Source organism: Coccinella septempunctata, chromosome 2 (genome assembly GCF_907165205.1).
Source record: "Coccinella septempunctata chromosome 2, icCocSept1.1, whole genome shotgun sequence".
Classification (NCBI taxonomy): domain Eukaryota; kingdom Metazoa; phylum Arthropoda; class Insecta; order Coleoptera; family Coccinellidae; genus Coccinella; species Coccinella septempunctata.
Window position 1 is genome coordinate 99,068 of NC_058190.1, and position 22,366 is coordinate 121,433.

Below are 22,366 nucleotides of genomic sequence, written 5' to 3' on the forward strand. Positions count from 1 at the left end.
TCGCAATGGTTGTGAATTCGGTTTGATATGCACAATGTGATTAATTTGTACATCGTTGGAAGACATGTGATCGGTCGGTACTTGGATGGGTCTTCTGTATTCCTTTGGTCTTTAGGTAACAGGTATGTTGTGCCATGTGTAAGGAATACTGGCATTCTTTCAGGATTTTCAATGACATCATTTATTGCGGAGGTCAATTTGTCATGCATGATCCAAAGTTTCTTGATCCAGAAGTTCTGTAATCCATCAGGCCCAGGTGCTTTCCAGTTGTTCAGTCCTCTGATAGCTGATTTTACTTCTTCAATTGTGATCATGTCATGCTGCATCGGCTCATATTTTATAGCTTCAGATTTTTCATCTTCAATCCATCCGGTATCTCCATTGAACTGAGGTTTCGTTGATAATTGTTCGGTCCAGAATTGTTCAATGGCTTCCTTTGGTGGTAACTTTCCATTTTCTCCATCCGACGATGTGAGTGACCGGTAGAAAGATTCTTCCGACTTCTCGAATGAATTATTGTCTTTTTTCCGGCTATAATTGCTTTTATATCTCCTCAGGCGTTCTGCATACAGACTTAATTTTTGCTTCAGAGTGTCGAGGCAATGGTGAGCTGTAGCATTCTCCGTCTCTCGTTCTGTGTGTGTCCTGTTTCTATCCATGATCTCTTTGGCAGCTTTCACAACCTTTCTTCCTCGATTCCCGTTTAAGTACTCCGTCAGTCGTCCAATGTCTCTTCTTAGCCTTTCTGTTTTGTGTTGAAGACGTTTCTGCCATGCTGGCGCGTGTAATTTGTGCAATTTTGGACCATCGTTGTTCGTTCGGCGAATTTTTGCCCCTATGGTTTTCGCTGTCGTCAGCGCTGCACAGTGAAAAACTAGATGCAGATATTCCAATGAACTTCCGTTCTGTAGGTATTCAGGTAAAACGTCCTTATTCAAGATGTCGATTATAAGTGACAGTTTCTTGGATGTATTGAGTCGTGGAGGTGCTACTCGATGAAGAGGATCTGTTCCTTCCAGTTCGGCAAAGTATCTCCTCATGTCAGAGTCAACTTGTCGGTGGAGCTATTCCCTATCGTCCTGGTGTTCAGGCTCATTTGCTTTGCAAGAAGGACTTTCAGTATCAATGTCTTCTGGGTGTTGTTGCCCAGGTATGTGAATTTCATCAGAGGTGTTGGTGTTATTCTCTATTGCTAGCGGACGCTGAAGTTCTCGTTTAATTGCGTCGATTCGGGCCGTTGGTATTAGTTCATTTCTCAGAATTACGCGGTACTGGTCTGCCACTCGTTGTTCAGTGACATTGAGATTTGGGTAGGCGTTGCAGAATTCCTCATGGAGCCTTTTCCTATAGTTGTTCGTGTTCTGCCCTTGTCCCGTAATGGAGTTATATATGCGCACAATAGTTTCATTCATGGACGTTGTCCACTTCATGCGCTTTCTCACTAACCCCGCTTGGGTGAGCACTGGCTGAATATCCTGCGCAGCACCTTCAGCGGTTCGAGTCGGCAATTGAATTGGACTGAAAATCCTCTTGAATTGAGAGATAACCGAGTTTTTTTTTTCTGCCGGTACCGATAAACAAATCTTCATCGACGCGAATTTTACCGATTTTTGACATTCTGTATCCGCACCCCCCGGCCGATATAAAATCAAATGTGCCCCCGCTGGTCAATGAATTCGTATAGTTCGCCTGGTTCGTACGGTTCGTCAGAATTTGTCTAATTCGCCGACTGAGTTAGTTCGCATCATAGACATATTAAACACATGGACACGGCGTTGAGAGAGAGGGGGTGCGGCCGAAATAAGATAGAGCTAGTATGGGCAAAACATTCGTTTGAACTTTGTATTTATCGAAATTTTCAGAATTTTCTCATCAATTTTAGATCAACTTTGAATGTCGTATCCTTTTTCTATTATGAAAGTAATAATGGTGTCCTCGTAGAGTGCAATTAATAGTACAAAATGAGTTGAAAAGACAGATAAAGTGAAATTTCACAGGTATAGTAACTTCGAATGTATTGATCGATTTATTATATCATAGTTGAATTATTCATTTCAAATCAATAAATGTATGTCAATTCTTTTCTCATCTAGCTAAAATAATACTCAAGAAGCACTTGAGATTAGAAGAGAAAATTAGTATGCTGATTGTAATGTCTATTTTTCAACCTTTTGATCAATATTGATCAATGAAATATTTTTTTCAGATATTGAACAAGAAATCAGAATATTGTGTTGGCTAAAAATGTGCTTGATTGTTTTTATTCAAATCAATTTATTTACAAACTTTTCATGAACTTATCTGTTGTATTTTCCAAGGAATAGTTGCCGAAAGCAAAAATTGTGCTCTTTAGTTCTAATTGGATCATTAAACGCAATCTAAATGATACTAATATTCGTTCAATTTTTTATATTCGATTATAGGTACTTGTTTTTATCTCTAACGGGCGCCAATATACAAATATAGCTCGGAAATTAATACCATCTTGCCCATACTAGCTCCATCTCATGTTGGCCGCACTCGTGGCTATTGAAACTCACTGAAAGGGCACGTCCATGTGTTTTATAGGTCTATGGTTCGCATAATTCGCCGACTGATTAAAGCACATAATTTGATTTGACCGATTACGATACATACTTCGTTTCTCAGTGCATTGCAATACGCATAATTCGCCAACGCGATCCTCATTTTCATTCTTTTTCTCTCGCTATCCGACGTAGTTCTGCCTTTTTTCTCTATTAACATCAACGATAGGGTGCCGAGTGACGACCAGCCGTCAGGAGCCAGATCCATCCACTCATCACTCCAGAGGTAAGATAGCCTTCTGTATTTTATTTGGGAACTTCAGTTTCAACCCAATGTGTACCCTTTACCCTGTTTCCTTTCTCTGCGTTAGGGGAACTTTCTAGCCGGCGTGCAAACACGTCAGGAGCGGAAACCAACGTGGTAACCTGTTGTGCAACCTTTACCCTTTCTCTGCGTTGGGGGAAGTTTCTGGACGGAGTGCAAACACGTCAGAAGCGGAAACCAACGTGGTAACCTATTGTGCACCCTTTACCCTTTCTCTGCGTTGGGGGAAGTTTCTAGCCGGCGTGCAAACACGTCAGGAGCAGAAACCAACATGGTAACCTGTTGTGCACCCTTTACCCTTTCTCTGCGTTGGGGGAAGTTTCTAGCCGGCGTGCAAACACGTCAGGAGCAGAAACCAACATGGTAACATGGTAGCCTTGGAGTCCCGCAGGGTTCTGTGTTGGGACCACTTCTGTTTTTGCTTTTTATAAATGACTTGCCCGAGTACTTAGCCTGCTTATTGCTAACTATATTTGCCGATGATACTTCCGTGGTTCTTTCTGCCAACAGTTTCGAAGAACTTCTGAGACTATGTGAACGTGTTGTTCGTGAATTTGTGAACTGGTGTCGCTCAAACCGCCTAATGGTTAATGTAGAAAAAACGGTATGCATTAACTTTTGTTTGAAGAATAATGAATTAACAACCTTTAAATAAATTGCGGGGATAACTCAATATTGACATCTGAGACAACTAAGTTTCTTGGTCTCTATGTAGATAAAAATTTGAGGTGGACGGCCCACATCGACGTACTATGTAAGAAACTGAACAGCTCTTTCTTTGCGATCAACAGAATCAAAAATGTTTTGCCTTTGGACTGTCTTTTGAATGTATATTATAGCCTTGTATATAGCCACTTATCTTATAACATCTTGCTATGGGGAAGTTGCTCTGATATTTCCAGAGTGTTCATAGCACAAAAGCGTATTATTCGTTCCATATTCCACCTCCATCCACTGAACTCTTGTAGGCCAGTTTTTGTTGAGAACAGAATTTTGACGTTGCCCTGTATATATATTTTTAAATGTTTGCTCTATGCTAAAGAAAATGAAAATAAATGGTTAAAATTGTCAGATCATCATAAGTATGAGACGAGGAACTCTAAGACGTTTTCATTTCCGAAGCATAGAACACACAGATTTGAATGCAGTCCTTCATATACAAGCATGAAATTGTACAATCATCTACCAGCCTCTGTGAAAAAGTTAAATTCTAAACTGTTCAAGAATGTAATTAAGAACCTTCTTGTAAAAAAAGGTTTTTACTCTGTAGATGAATATTTGTACGACTCCTTAGTTTCTTAAGTTTTTAGCCTGACATGTCCTATACACTGTGTATCTAGTGTCTTAATGGATCAAATAAATTTATTATTATTATTATTATTATAACCTGTTGTGCAACCTTTACCCTTTCTCTGCGTTGGGGAAAGTTTCTGGCCGGCGTGCAAACACGTCAGAAGCGGAAACCAACGTGGTAACCTATTGTGCACCCTTTACCCTTTCTCTGCGTTGGGGGAAGTTTCTAGCCGGCGTGCAAACACGTCAGGAGCAGAAACCAACATGGTAACCTGTTGTGCACCCTTTACCCTTTCTCTGCGTTGGGGGAAGTTTCTAGCCGGCGTGCAAACACGTCAGGAGCAGAAACCAACATGGTAACCTGTTGTGCAACCTTTACCCTTTCTCTGCGTTGGGGAAAGTTTCTGGCCGGCGTGCAAACACGTCAGAAGCGGAAACCAACGTGGTAACCTATTGTGCACCCTTTACCCTTTCTCTGCGTTGGGGGAAGTTTCTAGCCGGCGTGCAAACACGTCAGGAGCGGAAACCAACGTGGTAACCTGTTGTGCAACCTTTACCCTTTCTCTGCGTTGGGGAAAGTTTCTGGCCGGCGTGCAAACACGTCAGAAACGGAAACCAACGTGGTAACCCGTTGTGCACCCTTTACCCTGTTTCCTTTCTCTGCGTTGGGGGAAATCTCTGGCCGGTGTGCAAACACGTCAGGGACGGAAACCAACGTGGTCACCATCATGTTGTAGTGGACTGTTTTTTTTCCATCATTGCGATAACTACTGCCCTCTAGTGGACTCGATCAAAGACCATCAGTAAGAAATGAAATGTTAGACAGGGTTTTCTGTACGAGTTGTCGAAGTGAAAGGGGAGATGGCGCAGGTGTTAAGAACCCTGGAAGACGCTCTCTTTCGAGTAGGTACTCTTGAGATCTGAAATGTAAGAAATTCCTTGAAACCAAAGATTATAGAGAGATATAATCTTTGCTTGAAACGAGTTAAACCGGAATTCCATACGTAAGTTAGCAGAACTCATTTCATTATTACCGTTTCTTGTTTTATCAATTTGGAGGTTTTATTGTGAATATGCGGTTTTGGGTACTTGATGTATATTATTAGTTTTCATTGTTAAAGTATTTCGTTAATTACTCGAGGGCCAATTCCATCCGTGTCTATTTTTTGTGCTCCACACACAATATAACTCACTTTCTTTATTCTAGATAATAACGTACTTTCTCAGTTTTTCTTTCTTTGAACACGTCATAGGGACGCCAGACGCCATTTTGGACGCTACCCTTTTTTGCTTCCAATTCTATTCCATTTATGATTTGAGGGCTATTTATTATAATAAACTTGTTTCCTGGTGGATACGCTTATGTTATGTAATATTCATAGTACTAATTTCTTAATTTCTACATATTTTTTTGTCCCTATCTTATGAATACTTGTAAATGTCACTGAGGCGTCCCCAAGCCAAGCCAATGATTCGATTACTTAGGTACGACCAACAAGGTAAATACTGTGATTGCATTGGGGACCCTTAATTATCATTTTTCCTTTTCTTTTTTTATTATCATTTTTCTCTTCACTGGTGGAGTTGGTCAATACAGGACATATTTGAACGTGATGATAGCCAAGAGCGGAAATAATTCATATTTGTGTTACTGGACAAACATACAACTTTTGTGGATTTTGCCCTTCCTAGTATCCTGCAGGCCGGATACCCTTGTTTCTGCGTCGATTTCTGAGGCCGGATGCCCTTGCAGCTGCGTCTCTCACCCTTGAGGCCGGGTACCGTTGTAATTGCTTCTCTAACCCTTTAGGATAGATGCCCTTGCATCTGAGTCTAATCCTTCCCACAACCGCCTGACTGAACCATACCCAATTCAGAACTGTTGTATGCTGAACGTAATTCATCTCACTGAAATATCGGTTGAAAGTCATCATTAAGGAGATGATAGCTGTAGATGTAACTGATTCCACCAAGTGTGCATTTCACATGAGATTTTCTCTCGCCAGTTGAACCTGTTGCCGTAGCTACGTCAAATCATACCTGTATAGGATATTATATAATTGTTGCTGTTCTAAGGGGAGGTTTTCTCGCAGCTCTTTTTCCTCCCCTCTGCTGCGCCCTAGAGCTATGACATTGGAAATCGTCTCCAATGAAACCCGAAATAAACGTTTCTTGTTTGGGTTTAAATGTGTTGTTTTCTTTCGAATCTCCCAACCTCCCGTCAATTTTTCTATTAGCAATCAGGGTAAGTACTTTGGGTTGCCTACGTAATGTGGAGTCCTACCACAACCAGACGATCACGATCTTTGGCCATAGAGTAGTAACGTGTATTTAAAGTGCTGTCATTCGTAAAGCTGCATTCACAATCAATTCGCGGGCCGAAGTGCACTTCGGCACGAAATTTACCATTCGCAATAATCTTGGTACCAAATACTCAAATGAATCAAAAATGTAACTGATCAAAGCATAAGCATCAGCATCATCTATAGCCGGCACGAAATTCCTTGCCGAAGTGATAGTTTGCAACTTGCAAGAAATTTTGTCTTGAATTTCATTGTGAATGGTAACGAAGAACGCCATCTGCTAAGCTTCCGTGCCGAAGTGCACTTCGGCCCGTGAATTGATTGTGAATGTAGCTTAAGTATCTTCGAAGTACAAAAAATTCTAAAAGCATCACTGACCAGCACAAGGTCATTTAAGGTCAGGACAGTACTGTAGTGGACTGCTTTTTTTTAATAATGACATAACGACTGCCCTCTAGTGGACTTTATCAAAGACCACCAGTAAGAAATGAAAGGTTAGACAAGGTTTTCTGTACTAGCTGTTGAATTGTAAGGGGAGATGGCGCAAGCGTTAAGAGCCCTCTGGAAGACGCTCTTTTTCAAGTAGGTACTTGGGATCGAAAAGGCAAGAAATTCCTAATGAAGAAGGGATTCATTAAGCGTCCTTTCTTGAAACGAGTTAAACCGGTTTTTCCTGTTAGTTAGTTTTTTTTTCCTAGAGTGAATTTTTGAGTAAGACAAAGCTTGTTTTTTTTTCTTTATTTTGTTCAGTGAATTCCATACGTAAGTTACCACTCATTTCATTATTACCGTTTCTTATTTTATTAATTTTAAGGTTTTATTGCGAATATGCGGTTTTGGGTACTTGATGCATCATATTAGTTTTCATTGTTAAATTATTTCGTTAATTACTCGAAGGCTAATTCCGTCCGTCTCTATTTTATGTGCTTCACACACAGTATAACTCATTTTCTTTATTGTAGATAACAATGTACTTTCTGAGTCTTTCTTTCTTTGAACACGTCATAGGGACGCCAGACGCCATTTTGGACGCTACCCCTTTTTGCTTCAAATTCTATTCCATTTATGATTTGAGGGCTAGTTATTATAATAAACTTGTTTCATGGTGGATGCGCTTGTGTTATATAATATTCATAATATTAATTTCTTAATTTCTACATATTTTTTGTGCTTATTTTATGAATACTTGTAAATGTCACTGAAGCGTCCCCAAGCCAAGCCAATGATTCGATTACTTAGGTACGACCAACAGGGTAAATACTGTAATTGCATTAAGGACCCTTAATTATCATTTTTCCTTTTCTTTTATTATTACTATTTTTCTCTTCACTGGTGGAGTTGGTCAATACAGGACATATTTGAACGTGATAGCCAGGAGCAGAAATCATTCATATTTGTGTTACGGGACAAACATACAACTTTTGTGGATTTTGCCCTTCCTAGTATCCTGCAGGCCGGGTACCCTTGTACCTGCGTCGATTTCTGAGGCCGGATGCCCTTGCAGCTGCGTCTCTCTCCCCTGAGGCCGGGTACCGTTGTAACTGCGTCTCTAACCCTTTTAGGCCGGGTACCCTTGTACCTGCGTCGATTTCTGAGGCCGGATGCCCTTGCAGCTGCGTCTCTCTCCCCTGAGGCCGGGTACCATTGTAACTGCGTCTCCAACCCTTTAGGCTGGATGCCCTTGCATCTGAGTCTAATCCTTCCAACAGCCCCCTGTCTGAACCCTACCCAATTCAGAACTGTTGTATGCTGAACGTAACTCATCTCACTGAAATATCGGTTAAGAGTCATCATTAAGGAGCTGATAGCTGTAGATGTAACTGATTCCACCAAGTGTGCATTTCACATGAGATTTTCTCTCGCCAGTTGAACCTGTTGCCGTAGCTACGTAAAATCATACCTGTATAGGATATTATATAATTGTTGCTGTTCTAAGGGGAGGTTTTCTCGCAGCTCTTTTTCCTCCCCTCTGCTGCGCCCTAGAGCTATGACATTGGAGATCGTCTCCAATGAAACCCGAAATAAACGTTTCTTATTTGGGTTTAAATGTGTTGTTTTCTTTCGAATCTCCCAACCTCCCATCAATTTTTCTATTAGTAATCAGGGTAAGTACTTTGGTTTGCCTACGTAATGTGGAGTCCTACCACAACCAGACGATCACGATTTTTGGCCATAGAGTAGTAAGGTGTCTTTAAAGTGCTGTCATTCGTAAGTATCTTCGAAGTAAAAAAGAATTCTACAAGCATCACTGACCAGCGCAAGGTAATTTAAGGTCAGGACAGTACAGTACAGAACTAAAAGTACGTTTGTGAACGCTTCGGGTAATCAGAGCTTACTCAGAGCTTGCTCTGAGTAAGTTTGTGAACGCAACCCTCAGAGACTCTTTCCCTTTCTCTATGGCAACCCTACAGAATATTAGTACCAGAGACAAGAGATTTCTCTATGATGAGTACTCTGGGTTTTTCGCACAGAAAACATATTTTTACTATTTAATTTTTTGGGTTTAGTGTTCTGGGGTTTTTAGTCTGTGGTTATAAACACAGATTACTGTAATCTGTGGTTATGAAGAATACAGGTTAAAATTCTTCAGTTTGATAATTAAATTTGGATTTTTAATTATTGACTTCACTTTCCAGCAGAGACAACTTTTCAGTGTTATCTGTGGACCAGTCCGCTGAATGAGTTCACAGTTTTTTGAGAATTTATGACTTCACACCATTGAAGCTAACATAGGCTGAAAAAATGAATAATCAAGTGAACGATCCTACTGAAGATCTAATTCAGGAAAATATAGCTAAATGGCAAAGCCCCTCAAATCCGTTGGCACCGTTAAATGAGGAGCAACAGGATTTGATTTACCAGCTTGAAGATATCATAAAAGAAAACTACTTTGGTCAAGAGTCGTCTACTCAAACAGTGAAAGGACAAATTGTAAAAGAGGTTCCTCTGATCGATTCATATAAAAGCTTCATCAAATGGTTCACACAAATTGAGAATGAAATTAAAGATGAAACGTTGAATGAATTCCAAAGCTACTATTACAAATTGAAACAGCAAGATGATCATGTTGAAAAATTATTCAAAAATGCGTGTGAATCAAATGAATACTTGGAATCGCTCTTACAAACACATAAAGACGTCATCTCGAAAACAGATTATTTACATGATTTGAGTGAAGATCTAATGAAACAGCAAAGATTACTAAAACTTAAAAAAGACGAATTGAATAATGAACTGAAATATTTTATCAAACCAGAGGAGTTATTGAATGAAACGAAGAATGTTAACTCCAAAGCTTTTACTGAAGTTTTAGATACAATTGTTGATAGCATCAAAAATTTGAGTATTCGTGAAGATTATAAAGAAGCACGCATTTACAAAATGAGAAATGAAAGTCTTTTGATCTCACTTCTGAACGATGTGTATAAATTATTTAATCAAGTTATAACTGACGCAAGTAGGCAAATTATAGATCCAGAAAATAAGGCTATTGGCATTGCAGATCATGTGGCTAGCAATGATTTAAATGCTGAAAGTTCTTATTCCCTATACTATGGCAAATTCCAAAGTGCAGCCCATAAAGTTACAGTAATCGTATCTTATCTGGAAGAAAAAAAAGAAGAGAATGAAAACTTTAGAAATGCTTTGCTGGATTGTCATAAAATGTATCTTAGTGAAAGATTACCACTACTTACTGCTGCAGTATCGAAAGCTTTGAGTGAAATTAAAGAAAAATATAAAAATGAATTCAATACTTTATTCAGATCATGTGGACAATTCATCATGAAAGTTTGTCAGGATGAAGTGAACTGCTTCCAATATTTTTTCAAAAATTCTTCAGAACAATTTGAGAATTATTTAGCAATATTATGCCAGAGTTTATATGACATTCTGAGACCTTGTTTGATCGTCATAAACCACATTGAAATTTTGAGCGAATTATGTGGTATTCTTCGAAGGGAATTGCTGAATGAAAGAGTTTTGACCAACCCATCCTTGAAAAAATACATTGAAATAATGAATCAATTACTGGAGGATGTTGAAGAGAGATTGGTATTTAGGACAAATATTTTCTTCCAGCATGATCTTCTAGGATACACGCCTTCTTCAGGGGATCTTGCTTATCCTGAAAAATTAATACAGATGGAGAATATTGCTATGGAACTACAGGAATATCATAGAAATGAGTCTAGATCTTCTGTTACTTCAGTAGATTGCCATGAAATTGGTGCTCTGAATGAGGGATCGGTGAGTCAGTTCCGGTCGTATACTGGAAATTCTCCTGCTGATCTTCATGCCATGTGGTATCCAACTGTTAAAAGAACTCTAGTTTGCTTGTCGAGACTCTACTTTTGTTTGGATAAGGAAACATTTCAAGGTTTGGCCCAAGAAGCTCTAGCCATCTGTATAAAGACTGTACAAAATGCCGCTGGTTTGATTTCCCAAAGAAAATCCAAAATTGATGGATGCTTATTTCAAACCAAACATTTATTGATTGTGAGAGAACAGATAGCACCCTTCCAAGTAGATTTCACAGTCAAAGAAGTTGGTCTAGATTTTAGTAATGTTCAAAAAGCTGCCATGCATTTGATAAGCCATCGTGATAAAATCTTTTCATTTGGATCTAATAATGCATTGTTGGAATTTTTGCTGGATGGAACACCTAAAGTCAAGGAGTATTTGATAGATTCTCGTAAGGAAGTAGATAAGCAATTGAAAATCTCCTGTGAGGAGTTGATCTCCTACTGTACAAATCTCTTGGTGGGAGAATTGGTACAGTTTTCACAAAAAGTAGAAAACTTCTCGAAAAATCGAGACTCAAATGGTGATAAAGTGACCATTTCATTGAAAGATCAACCCTGGGCTGAACCTGCGGAGGTATCGAAACTAGTGAGTGAAACTCAGAAGAATATAAAAATTAAAGTACCAGAAATCCAAAAATCCATGCAACTCTATTTAGCTAATCGTGAAACAGAATTTATTTTGTTCAGACCAATCAGAAATAATGTAATAAATGCATTTATTAATTTGGAGCAAACTTTAACCGTCTATTCTTCTGAAGATCAGTTACTTATAGGCTGTCCATCTGCTGTTCAGATTGGTGTTCTCCTATCTTCGGTTTCATTAAGCTCTGAAATTGAAAAAGTGAATAATTGAACATAATTATTTTGTATTCTATGAATTACAATAATATATTTTGTGAAAATATTATGTTATCTTCATGGTTTTTAGTTGGTTATTATTTATTCAGAAAAATATAAATATTTAATATAGCTTCTTGACTAAAATATGAACACAATTTTCTTCACTTTAATTCCTTACTTTCAAGATTCATAACATCAAGAAGATATAGCAAAAGAGATATAATAGGTTATGGGAACTACTCGGGTGTATTTGAGAGCTCTGAACTGAATTGCGCCTTCTTTCTATGTATATCTTCTTGAGTTGTATAATCGACATCACCGATTACGATTTCAATGTAGAAGTGGAGTACATAGTACTTCTCCAAGTGCTAACGTCACCCACGGTCACCTCGGAAACATCAAATTAGTGAGAAGACAATCCCGTAGAATTGTCGTCCCAACAAATTAAGGCCCCATCCTCCGTTTGAAATATTTAGCACTACACTGTACTGATGAGAGACAATGATCCCGTAACCGGTCTAGAGTTGTGTTTGGATGTTTTCAACTTCTCTGCAATTACCTACACTTGCTCATGACTAGCTCGCAATTTTACGGAATTGTTGTCTCTCTAACTTGTGCACGATTTCAATTATAAACCTTTCGGGAACTCACACACAGAGTTTCAAAATTCGTCCCGGTCATTTGACTTCAACTTCACCTACGTTCCGGACCAAGTTGTGAATTGAAACTAAACCATCGGTAGCCTCACCCAAATACACCAATAAAAATTTATCAAAATTGGTCCGACCCGCCTACTTGTTGACCGTCTCAGGTATAAACACTCAAAGTTGAATTATTCAATAACAAGCACTAAACGAACACGATTCTTGAAATTTTATCACTTATTCTCACTTGTAGCACTGATAGTCTGATAAAACAACCGAACACTAACTACAACGAATTTATAATGAAGACACATACCCCACGCGAAATGTCATCAGTCAACAACACTCCGTCGATGACATTTCGGCTTACAGACTTGCTCGTTTCTAGAAGTTCATGTTATGATTCGATTTTTCAATGCCAGTCACCTTCCACCGTCCCGTACTTGAAATTTAATGAAATTTTGTGTGGTCATAGCCATCATGAATATTAATATTATATAACAGTAATTTGGTGTTCCACCTTTTGTCAAATAAAAGTCTCACCTTTGAAAACACCATGTATAAACGTTAAAATATAAATGTGTATTAGTCTCGAATTACCCGCCGTTAACCTTCCCAGTGAGACAATCATTTTTCTGAAAAAATTAAAACCATATAAATATTAATTTATTTTATTCATCTATGACTTAATGTGTATAATACAAAAAATATTGTATAATGTGTATAATTAAAAATATAAACAATCTAACTCTATAAATTTGAATAAGGTTGGATGATCAAAAATGATGATGAAGAAACAATTCAAAGGGGTTATTAAACTTACTGTCATCTTAGTAAAGAATTGTGATAAAAAAATTAGAGGAACTAAACCAATCTCAATCACAAAGTTATAGTTCTCGAATGTTATACAAAGTAACACTGGAAAAATTTTACAAATATTTCAAATGGAAGCAATCATCCTTTCGCAGACCAAGTTTTTACAGAAAAACACAATAAAATCATTTCTTCTTTGTAAAAAATTTAACAGCGTAACATCAAAGATTGATATATTCCCAATTATATAACGAATATTGCGCAACATCCTTTAGCAAAATGTTGAGCCAATGTTCCGACCTTTGTGAAAGGCTCTTCGATTTTATTTCAAACTGAATATGTATTCTCAGGTGTTTACGGATTAAACAAATACAAATGAGAATAGAGCAAGAGTGAAATAAATTTCATAAATTCCGATATACATATTATAACACCTTGTACAACTTTGTTCATATCAGGAATGTCTTCAGTATAGCGTTCTCTTGAAAAATAGATAGTGAGGGTGGGGAATAAATGAGTAATTTTCAGCATACACTCAAGAATGTGTGCTGGATCATCGCCGACAAAATTCATCAGAAGAGCTTGAAATACAAATTGAGCGACTGTGAGCAAACTTCGGGTTCTGACCCGTGTCGATTGTAATCAAAAGGCAATCGAGCCGTGCTTGTACGGGGCGTCCCAAATTTCATGTCGAAAACACGGAAACTACTACTTAGTGCAGCCGGAGCAAAACAGACGGTACTTTTCCGTAATTTTTTTTTTCAGAGAAACATACAATGGTGACAACCGTAGCCTCTTAAGACGATTCGTAAGATTTTGTGTTGCGAAATTAAGGTTGGTATTGCTATTAAACAGTGATTTATAGATCTATTGAATGTGAATCTTTACACTGACCTACGATTATTTAAATTTTGTACTGCTGTTTATGTTCTTAATTTAATCATACAAATTCCATACATAATTGTATTAATTTTGAATACTTATTTTTATGCTCTGAAATTGAATATTTCTTCTTTTCAAATACTTTCCTAGATTTTATTTGAAAGTCCAGTTCCGTGATTGAAACTACAGAAATTATTGAGGATTTTTTGTGATTAGATATTAAGCTGCGTCTGAACTTTCAAGGCTTATTGGGACGTCAATCATTCTTGATTGGACTATATTATATAAGAATGCTGATGGTGATCACATTTGACAAGAAAAACGATGACAGAAAATGTCACTGGTTTCAAGAATACAGAATTCTATCGGTTTCACTGTTGTTGAATATCCAAACATTACTAAAATCTAGCAAAATCATCCTACGTCGCAAAATTTCACACATTCGAAATTATACTGAATTACAGAGGATCTTCTTTTTCCTTTTCACCATTCTTTGTTTTCTCGAAAAAAAACGCGGGATTGCGCCATTTGAATTTGGGACACCCTGAACATAAGATGCACAGATTGGTTCCTCATCTCGGCAATTCCGATTAGCTCTTGCCCGCTCGAAGTGAACATTTTTTCAATGACAACGAAAATCCTCTAAAAGAGAATTTACGAAAAAAATATTTTCACTGTTTCAGTAAAAAAGGTTCGAAAATCGCTCATATACGATGATAGTACAAAAAATACTTCTTTGGGCAGTTCCTATGTAAATCCTTGTGCATAAATTCCACTCGAAGCAAAGCACAATATTTTCTCTGTTCAGAGCAAGTTCTTCAACACCTAATTCACTTTTCAACATTTGCAGGTATGGAATTAACATGGTCGATTAACAAAAATGTCAGAGAAATTTTTAAATTTTCACAAATTAGATACGAATGAATTTTTTAAAATGACATCACACTGTTAATTCCACAAAAAGCATTAAAATATTTCATAAAATTACACAAACAATTTGCAGAGAACAACCTCAAGCATCGGGAAAAATTGTGCTTTACGCCAGAGACAAATATAAAATATATAAAAGAAGTTAATAGAGATAAAAGGATATGGCAACCTAAATAAAAATTTACAAGTGACTCCTAAACAAGTGCGTTGTGATCTCGAAATAGTTTAAGCAGCGTAGAATTTACCAGAAGACTAAAATGAAAAGCGATTGTTGTTACTATGTCCAAATTCACACGAAATATACAAAAATGAGATAATATTTGAAGTAATTCGTTATCGGTTTGCCATATACCGCGCCGCGATCAATCAATTTAATTAAAAAAAAAATCACGGAATATCTATATGTGAATAGATAACCAACCACCTCCCCCCCTAATGGTAGTGTAAATCGATCGAGTTACGCAACCAATCAGCAGGGGGGTGGACGTGGCCTCAGTAGGCCGATGCTTCTTTGTATTCGGAACCGTCCATTGTGAAAAAGTCTTCTAGTTTCCATTGTAAAGTTTCGAATGTCGGCCTCTTCATCGGGTCCTTGTTCCAGCATTCCAACATTATGTCGTAGAGGGCAGGGGGGCAGCAGGCGGGCGCCGGCATGCGATATCCGTGCTCTACCTGATGCAGTACCTCGGCGTTGGTCATACCTATACATTGGAAGGATAACATATTATTTTCTAATCGTTATATTGTTTGTTTCTCTCATCTTCAACATTGTAAAGTCCGAATTCCCTGAATACGTCTCTGCTTTCAGTGCTGCGAGAATATTCAGGGGCGTATCGATATAAAAAACGCGAAGTGGGCTCGAGGGGCAGTTAGTATTCTAATAGAGAGCGAAGTGAACAATGAATTCCGAACAGTGCTAAGTAGTGAAAATAGATTAGTGAGTGTGTAAATAAATTAAAGTATATTTTGAACTGCAATTCTAATTTGGTTTTCTCAATTTTCAATTTGGCAAATGCACCGGAAGAAGTCAAATGGCTCAGTATGCCGATAATGAGAAAGTGAAAAAGTGAATAACTCACCTGGATATGGAATTCTTCCATATGTAACTAATTCTGTCAGTAGGATACCAAAGGACCATACGTCAGATTTGATGGAGAATTTGCTGTAGTTCGCAGCTTCAGGTGCGGTCCATTTGATTGGGAATCTTGCTCCAACTCTCGCCTCATATTCATCTTCCTGCAATGAGAATGATTCATGAATATTTTAAGTACTACTCCTTCATTTCATTAATTTATTTAGGAAATACAACACAGTGGTTATGATGTAAATATAGTCAATTTATTAAAAGTGTTTCGAAATTTTTGAAATTATGTTTGTTTCAGTCTTTTCATCATTTAGCAAATCAATGAAGTTAAATAAACTAGATAAAAAAAAAGATCCAGTTTTAATTAAAAGTTTACGAAGAAATAAATATACGCATACATGATTGGGTCGGAAAGAAAGCAAAACGGAAGGATTCGGTTCTCTGTTCCTTTTCGCCTTCTCAGGGGCTTACGCACCACCAGTCAGACTACTTCCAGTGTCGTGAAAACTCTTACAAGACAAGTAATCGCTTTATGCGATGTTCAAATTTAACAGTGGAGGGGGCGTCTTTTCAACTCACAGCACGGATTACTTTGAAGTAAAATAAAGTTATTTGGAATTGTTTTAAGACTTTCGCACAAGTGAAAATAACGTATCTCGGCAATATAGGCGTCAAGTACACAATCACGGTTGTAAAGCCATCCGCAATAACTCAAAACGCAGTTTAACACTAGATCGGTTAATCATGCGACCAGGGAAAGATCATCTTTCATAGACTACCCTGAGGTGCTGAAAATGGTAAAATTCGCGTCGGTGAAAATGTCTTCGCTCTGGCTTATCGGCAGAGTTCGGTGCTGCATCGTTTTAAAATAAAAAAAAAAGAGTGAAATCGGCGTGAAATGTTTACGGTTCCCTACAATTTCTGAATCTTGATTCGAAATTAAAAATGTAATAAAAAACAAAAACTGAATAAACCTCAGAGTCATCAATGAATACGGATACGTACAGAGTGTGGCGTAATGAATGGATAATATGGTGCCTGCGGGTAGAGGACCTTATAGCGGTTCAGAAAAATATATTTTATGTTCGGTAAAAGTCCCTTGGTTTTCGAGATATTGGAGATTTTCGAAAATTTAAGAAAATCACACCCTTCGCCACTCCTTATGCAGGCAAAACTCTAAATGAAGGAATTTTCTCAAAATGTTTTTTGGATAGTTTCCTGGATAGATGCGCTATCGAATGTAGATTATTATTTTTTGGGCGCATTTTTTCATAAAAAAGATCTAACTCAAATTTTCCGTTCTGCTTATTTTTTTTTTCCGAAGTTCAACCCAGCGTGGTGTAAAAAATAATATCGGTACCTGAGTGCCAAAGCAAGAGGAATCATGCCTGTTTCACTGAGATTCTGAAATGGTATAACTCACTCTATTTCCAGAATTAAATACAAAATAAATTTCTATTACAATGGGTCAAGGCCGAGTTTGATGTAAGCCTTTTTCTTTAATTTTTAGCAAGTGAAATGAGACTTGCAAGGAGAATAAAGCAATTATTCATAAGAAGTTGTAAAGCATCTAGAAGAGCTCCTGATGCCCACTTTCAACACTTTTTGTAGAACTCGATTCAATTAAACGATTTAGAAACTGTGTTTACATTAAACTAGGCCTCAACTGATTGCAATAGGAATTTATTTTGTGTTAAATGCTGAAATTACAGAGAGTTATACCATTTCGGAATCTCAGTGGAACGGGCATGTTTTTTCTTGCATTGGCACTCAGGTAACCATATTATTTTATACACCGCGTTAGGTTGAACTTATGAAAAAAGATAAGCAAAACAGAGTAGTTGAGTTAGATCTTTTTTTCATGAAGAACTATTCATGCGCCTCAAAAATAATGAATTACATTCGATAGATCATCTATCCAGATATACTATCAAAAAAACAGTTTGAAACATTTTTTTCATTTGGAGTCTTGCCTGCAAAACGAGTGTCGAAGAGTGTAATTCTCTTGAATTCTCGAAAATCTCCAATATCTCGAAAACCAAGGCACTTTTACTAAACGTAAAATATATTTTTCTGAACCGCCATAGAGTCTTCTACCCGCAGACTCCATATTATCCATTCATTACGCCACACCCTGTATACGGACATGTTGGGGATGTATATCACAGCTGATATAGGTGGTTGTAAGCTGAATTTTTCATAATAGAAGATGGAGATCAAGAAAAGAATATACAATATTTATCGCCAACGAAATTGTGGCAACTCAACATCTATTGTATTATAAATACTATGTAATGGAAAGAGGAAGGTGAGTTTATGCCTACTTTTCTGATGTACTAGCTTATTTCTAAGGTTTATGATATTTAATGCTTAGAAAAAGTTCAGTGTTTTTTTTTTCATTATGAAAATGTTTCTTCTGAGCTCAAGAATCTACTGTGGATATATACAGGGTGATCCAAAGAGAACTTAACACCCATTCACAAAGAACGTTAACATGCTTTTGTCGTAATTCGTCAGGTATTCAATATTTGCGAATACATGTATTTAGTAAATTCTCGAATCGTCCAGAATTTTTTTATCGCGTGAATTCAAAATAAAGAACCATAATTTATTTTACCTTGATCAGTCTGGCGAGTCCAAAATCTGCAATCTTCACGACCGTCGTGTCGGCCACAAGAACATTCCTGGCGGCCAGATCCCTGTGGATGTAATTTTGCGATTCCAGATAGGCCATACCGGCGGCTATTTGGGCGGCCATATCGATCAACTGCGGCAATTTCAGCGTCTTCCCTTTGCCCTGAATGTACTCGAGCAAAGATCCGTTCCTCATCAATTCCGTTATTATATAGATCGGTTCTTCTACGGTGCAAACGGCGTACAGCTGGATGAGTTTGGGATGTCTCAATTTCTTCATTATCTGGGCCTCCGCGAGGAAATCTTTCGGATCCATCGTTCCGGGTTTGAGGGTCTTGATGGCGACCGGCGTCGTGTTGTTCCACATGCCCTCCCAGACCTCGCCGAACTGGCCGTGGCCCAACTTGCGCACGAATTTAAGAGATGATCTTTCGATTTCCCATTGATCCCTTGTGCGATGAGATAGACCTTCTGGTTGAGGCTTTTCGATCTATAAAAAAAAATAAAACAAAAATATTAGTTTTCAGTTCGTTATTCCAAATAAACATTGATTCCCAAGAATAAAATAAGCAGAGTGAAAGTGCAAATGAACTATTCTCAGTAGGTTATAACGATTTAAATCGATCAATTCTACGAGTGTTTAGGTTGAATGATCTTTCTGTAGAGAACAATTCTACATAATACATATTATGTACTATAATGTGTGTTTCAATATCAAAATGACATTGTACGAAATGTAGTACAGTCAAAGACTGTTATTCACGCATTGCGTGTACCTCGTCCGGTTAACAATAAGTTTATCAACCTTGGAAAAATTACAAACGCGCTTATCTGATGAATTAGAACTGCTTGCTTTCCTAATGTTTCTGTATGAATATAGTGACATAGAAAACAAAACACCCTCTGTTGATGAATTCATTACAACTAGTAGTACAAAAGATACTTCTTTACAGGCCGATTTGCCTTACAAAAAAAAACATAATGAAATAACTTTAATGAATGAATAGTCCAAAAACACTACCGTACTCTTCGCTTTATGAGTAAAATCAGCAATACCCATCCTTGGTGCTAACCTGACATCTGTGTTTCAAGTTTGTTACTAAGACCCTAAGACTGGTTAAAATATTAATTTGGGGGCAATTTGCAGAAACATTTGAAATTTTGTAAGATATTAAATAGCCATTTTGACCAAAAGAGCTTTTGAGTGTTTTGATTCTCGTACCGCCTTTTGTTTATCTATACTTCATTCAACTTTATTTTAGCAGTCGGTTGGCCATGGAAATTTGACACATTTCACTCTGTATAGTACGAAAATGTGGGGTTATGAAGCTTGTCAAAACATTTTTGGGTTTTAAATCAACGCTATGTTGCCCGTTCTACGTAAAAGTTTCTGTTATTACGTATTTTATCACAATGTCGAATCTCTTCGGAAAATATGTGACGAACATAATTGAAGTTTATACAAACTGAATGAAGGCATACCAAATCACTTATTTGCATGGAAAATACAAGAGATCAGTATAATATCATAATATGCACTAGCTTGAGGAGAGTTAATGTTCGTTATCTTCTTTGGCTACATCATTTGTAGATTTCAAAAATATTAACCCGAAGATGAAATGCATATGATGCAGTGGTTGGAAATGGGTATCTCCCGAAGGAATTAACAGATAATTACAAGAATGTTAAGTTTTTCAATAAAAATCATCTTGCATCAATATAAGTAAAAGGAGTTGAAGGAAGTTTCAAGTTAACATGCAACTTCACCGTTGAACAAAAATTTCACATGAATAAACAGTAACAGGGCAACTTGCGCGTATTTGTGGCTATTCATCTTAATACATTGATGTAATTATCATATTTAGGTATTTATTAGTACCTTAAGACATTTACATTGTATAGGACAAGTCAAATGAAAAACAGAAAAAGAAGAGTTAGGGAACTCATTCTCCGATGACATTTATCGAAAATCCTGTAGTAAACTTTTCGCATAATTCACGCAGACCTAAAATTCTCAAATGCCACAACTTTTTTGGGTCTCCCAATAGAAGGAAATTCTTTGTCATACTCTTCATTCACAATCTTTCTGATTGTGGAAATATTCAGCTGAAATATAAGTCGTTTAGATTCAGATGAAACATTATATAAATTCTCTTACATTGAATATGTTCTCTACCGTCTGACGTATTGTGGATTTTAGAATACCAGGGTATAATTTTTTGAATGAGCGGACCTGAATTCTAAATAGCACTTCCTGAAACCCTGTCTCTTTTTTCAATCACTTTCGGCATTTTCGTAATAAAAATTGATATTAGTTGTGGCAACGGCGTTATGACATTAAAGACATTTCATGAGTGCCAACCTAACTTCGTTCTAGTTACAAAAACTTGAGAAAATTATATCATGGCCAACCGACTGCTAAAATAAATTTGAATGAAGTATAGCTCCTTCTAGTTTCTGATTATTGAATTTTTCCGTCTGATTTCTTGGTGAAAACTTCATAATATCGTTCGAAAATTATTAAATGGTGAAGAATTGTGGACAGTCAAAGTTTAATGTCATAAAAAGGCCATATCATAAAAAAATCATAAAAAAGCATAAAGCAACTATACTGACGGGCTAACATACAGGTCATGTATACCTCCTCTGTGAGATTTTTTTAATTGTGGTTCTGAAAATTCTGTTAATAATATGCAAAGAACTGAAATGTGTATGCTATGATGGTATATTGAATATTGGTTTATGTTAATTTCTGATAATATAAATTGAACAAATTCAACTAAATTTTTCAATTCAAAACAATGTATCGAACAGAAGTAACAGCTTTGACCTTTAACAGGCCAACATATTCTTTCTTGTCCCATTCAAAGCTCTATTTGTTTTCCATAATTTTAAATTTTTGTAATTTCTTTATAAATCCTGCTCAAAAAACAAAACCATACTTTTGTTTTGTCACTCACGATATTTCACCTCACATTTATCAAACTGATTAGTTTTTTTTTTAAATCTCAATCTGATCCTTTCCGATCTGGAAGCAGGAATTAGAGTGATACTTGGCACGGTACGATTATTCGATTTTAGTTTGTTTTTTCGCGATTGGCGAGATGATGCTTGTTGGAGATTTACCGAACAATTCAAATCAGCCGATTCTCTATATCCGACAACAATCTACTACCATATATACACTTCTGTTCATCATAATGGCTATTCCTTAAAAGGTTAAATCAGCCTCGCGTAAACCCACTATCAAACTCCCTTACTGAGCTGTTGAAATTTTCTCGTCGTTTAATTCTAGGCATGATAAATAAATTAAAGCAGCTATTCACAACGTATTGTGGAGATAATCAAATTCAGATTGTAACTATAGAAGACACAATTATCGCATACTCACTTTGTTGTAAGAACATACGATAACACAAAAGCACCCTGTAGATATGGTTAGAAAAGCGATCATTTGTTATCCTAACTTGAGCAAGTACATTCCTAAAAATTCTTTCTAACGAATTCATCAATACTGGGTGTCACGTTGTCAATGTCACTTAGTTTATTATGAGACTTCCGCGACTCTAAATTGTATAACGTTAATACGAAGAATGGGGAGAGTCCATTCAAGCCCAAAGAGTCACGTTTTTCGTTATACGAATGTGGAAGGATATCAAGAGATAAAACATATTTTCCCTCTCGTAATAAAAGTTGCTGAACAAAGTTTGAAATTTTATGATGCACACCTGTACTATCTACAGGTTAACAAGTATAATAAGACAAGTCTCTTGATATGAATAAATATTT

General features: G+C 37.0%; 2 protein-coding genes across 3 annotated transcripts in view; one reads left to right on the forward strand and one right to left on the reverse strand.

Moving 5' to 3' along the window:
• Positions 1–8,991: 8,991 nt before the first annotated feature.
• LOC123307767 (conserved oligomeric Golgi complex subunit 3) lies at positions 8,992–11,754 on the forward strand. Its single transcript, XM_044890193.1, has one exon. It carries the CDS (start codon positions 9,189–9,191, stop codon positions 11,601–11,603), a length of 2,415 nt encoding a protein of 804 aa, XP_044746128.1. The 5' UTR covers positions 8,992–9,188; the 3' UTR covers positions 11,604–11,754.
• A 1,135-nt stretch (positions 11,755–12,889) lies between these two features.
• The window catches only part of LOC123306540 (tyrosine-protein kinase Src42A), a 67,228-nt gene continuing 57,751 nt past the window's right edge, over positions 12,890–22,366 (reverse strand). For both annotated transcript variants that reach the window (XM_044888582.1, XM_044888581.1), the window contains exons 4-6: positions 18,561–19,067; positions 15,939–16,095; positions 12,890–15,560 (exon numbers count right to left, since the gene is read on the reverse strand). In XM_044888582.1, coding sequence (XP_044744517.1) covers positions 15,352–15,560; positions 15,939–16,095; positions 18,561–19,067 — 873 coding nt within the window. In that variant the 3' untranslated portion in view covers positions 12,890–15,351. The remainder of the gene's footprint in view (positions 15,561–15,938; positions 16,096–18,560; positions 19,068–22,366) is intronic.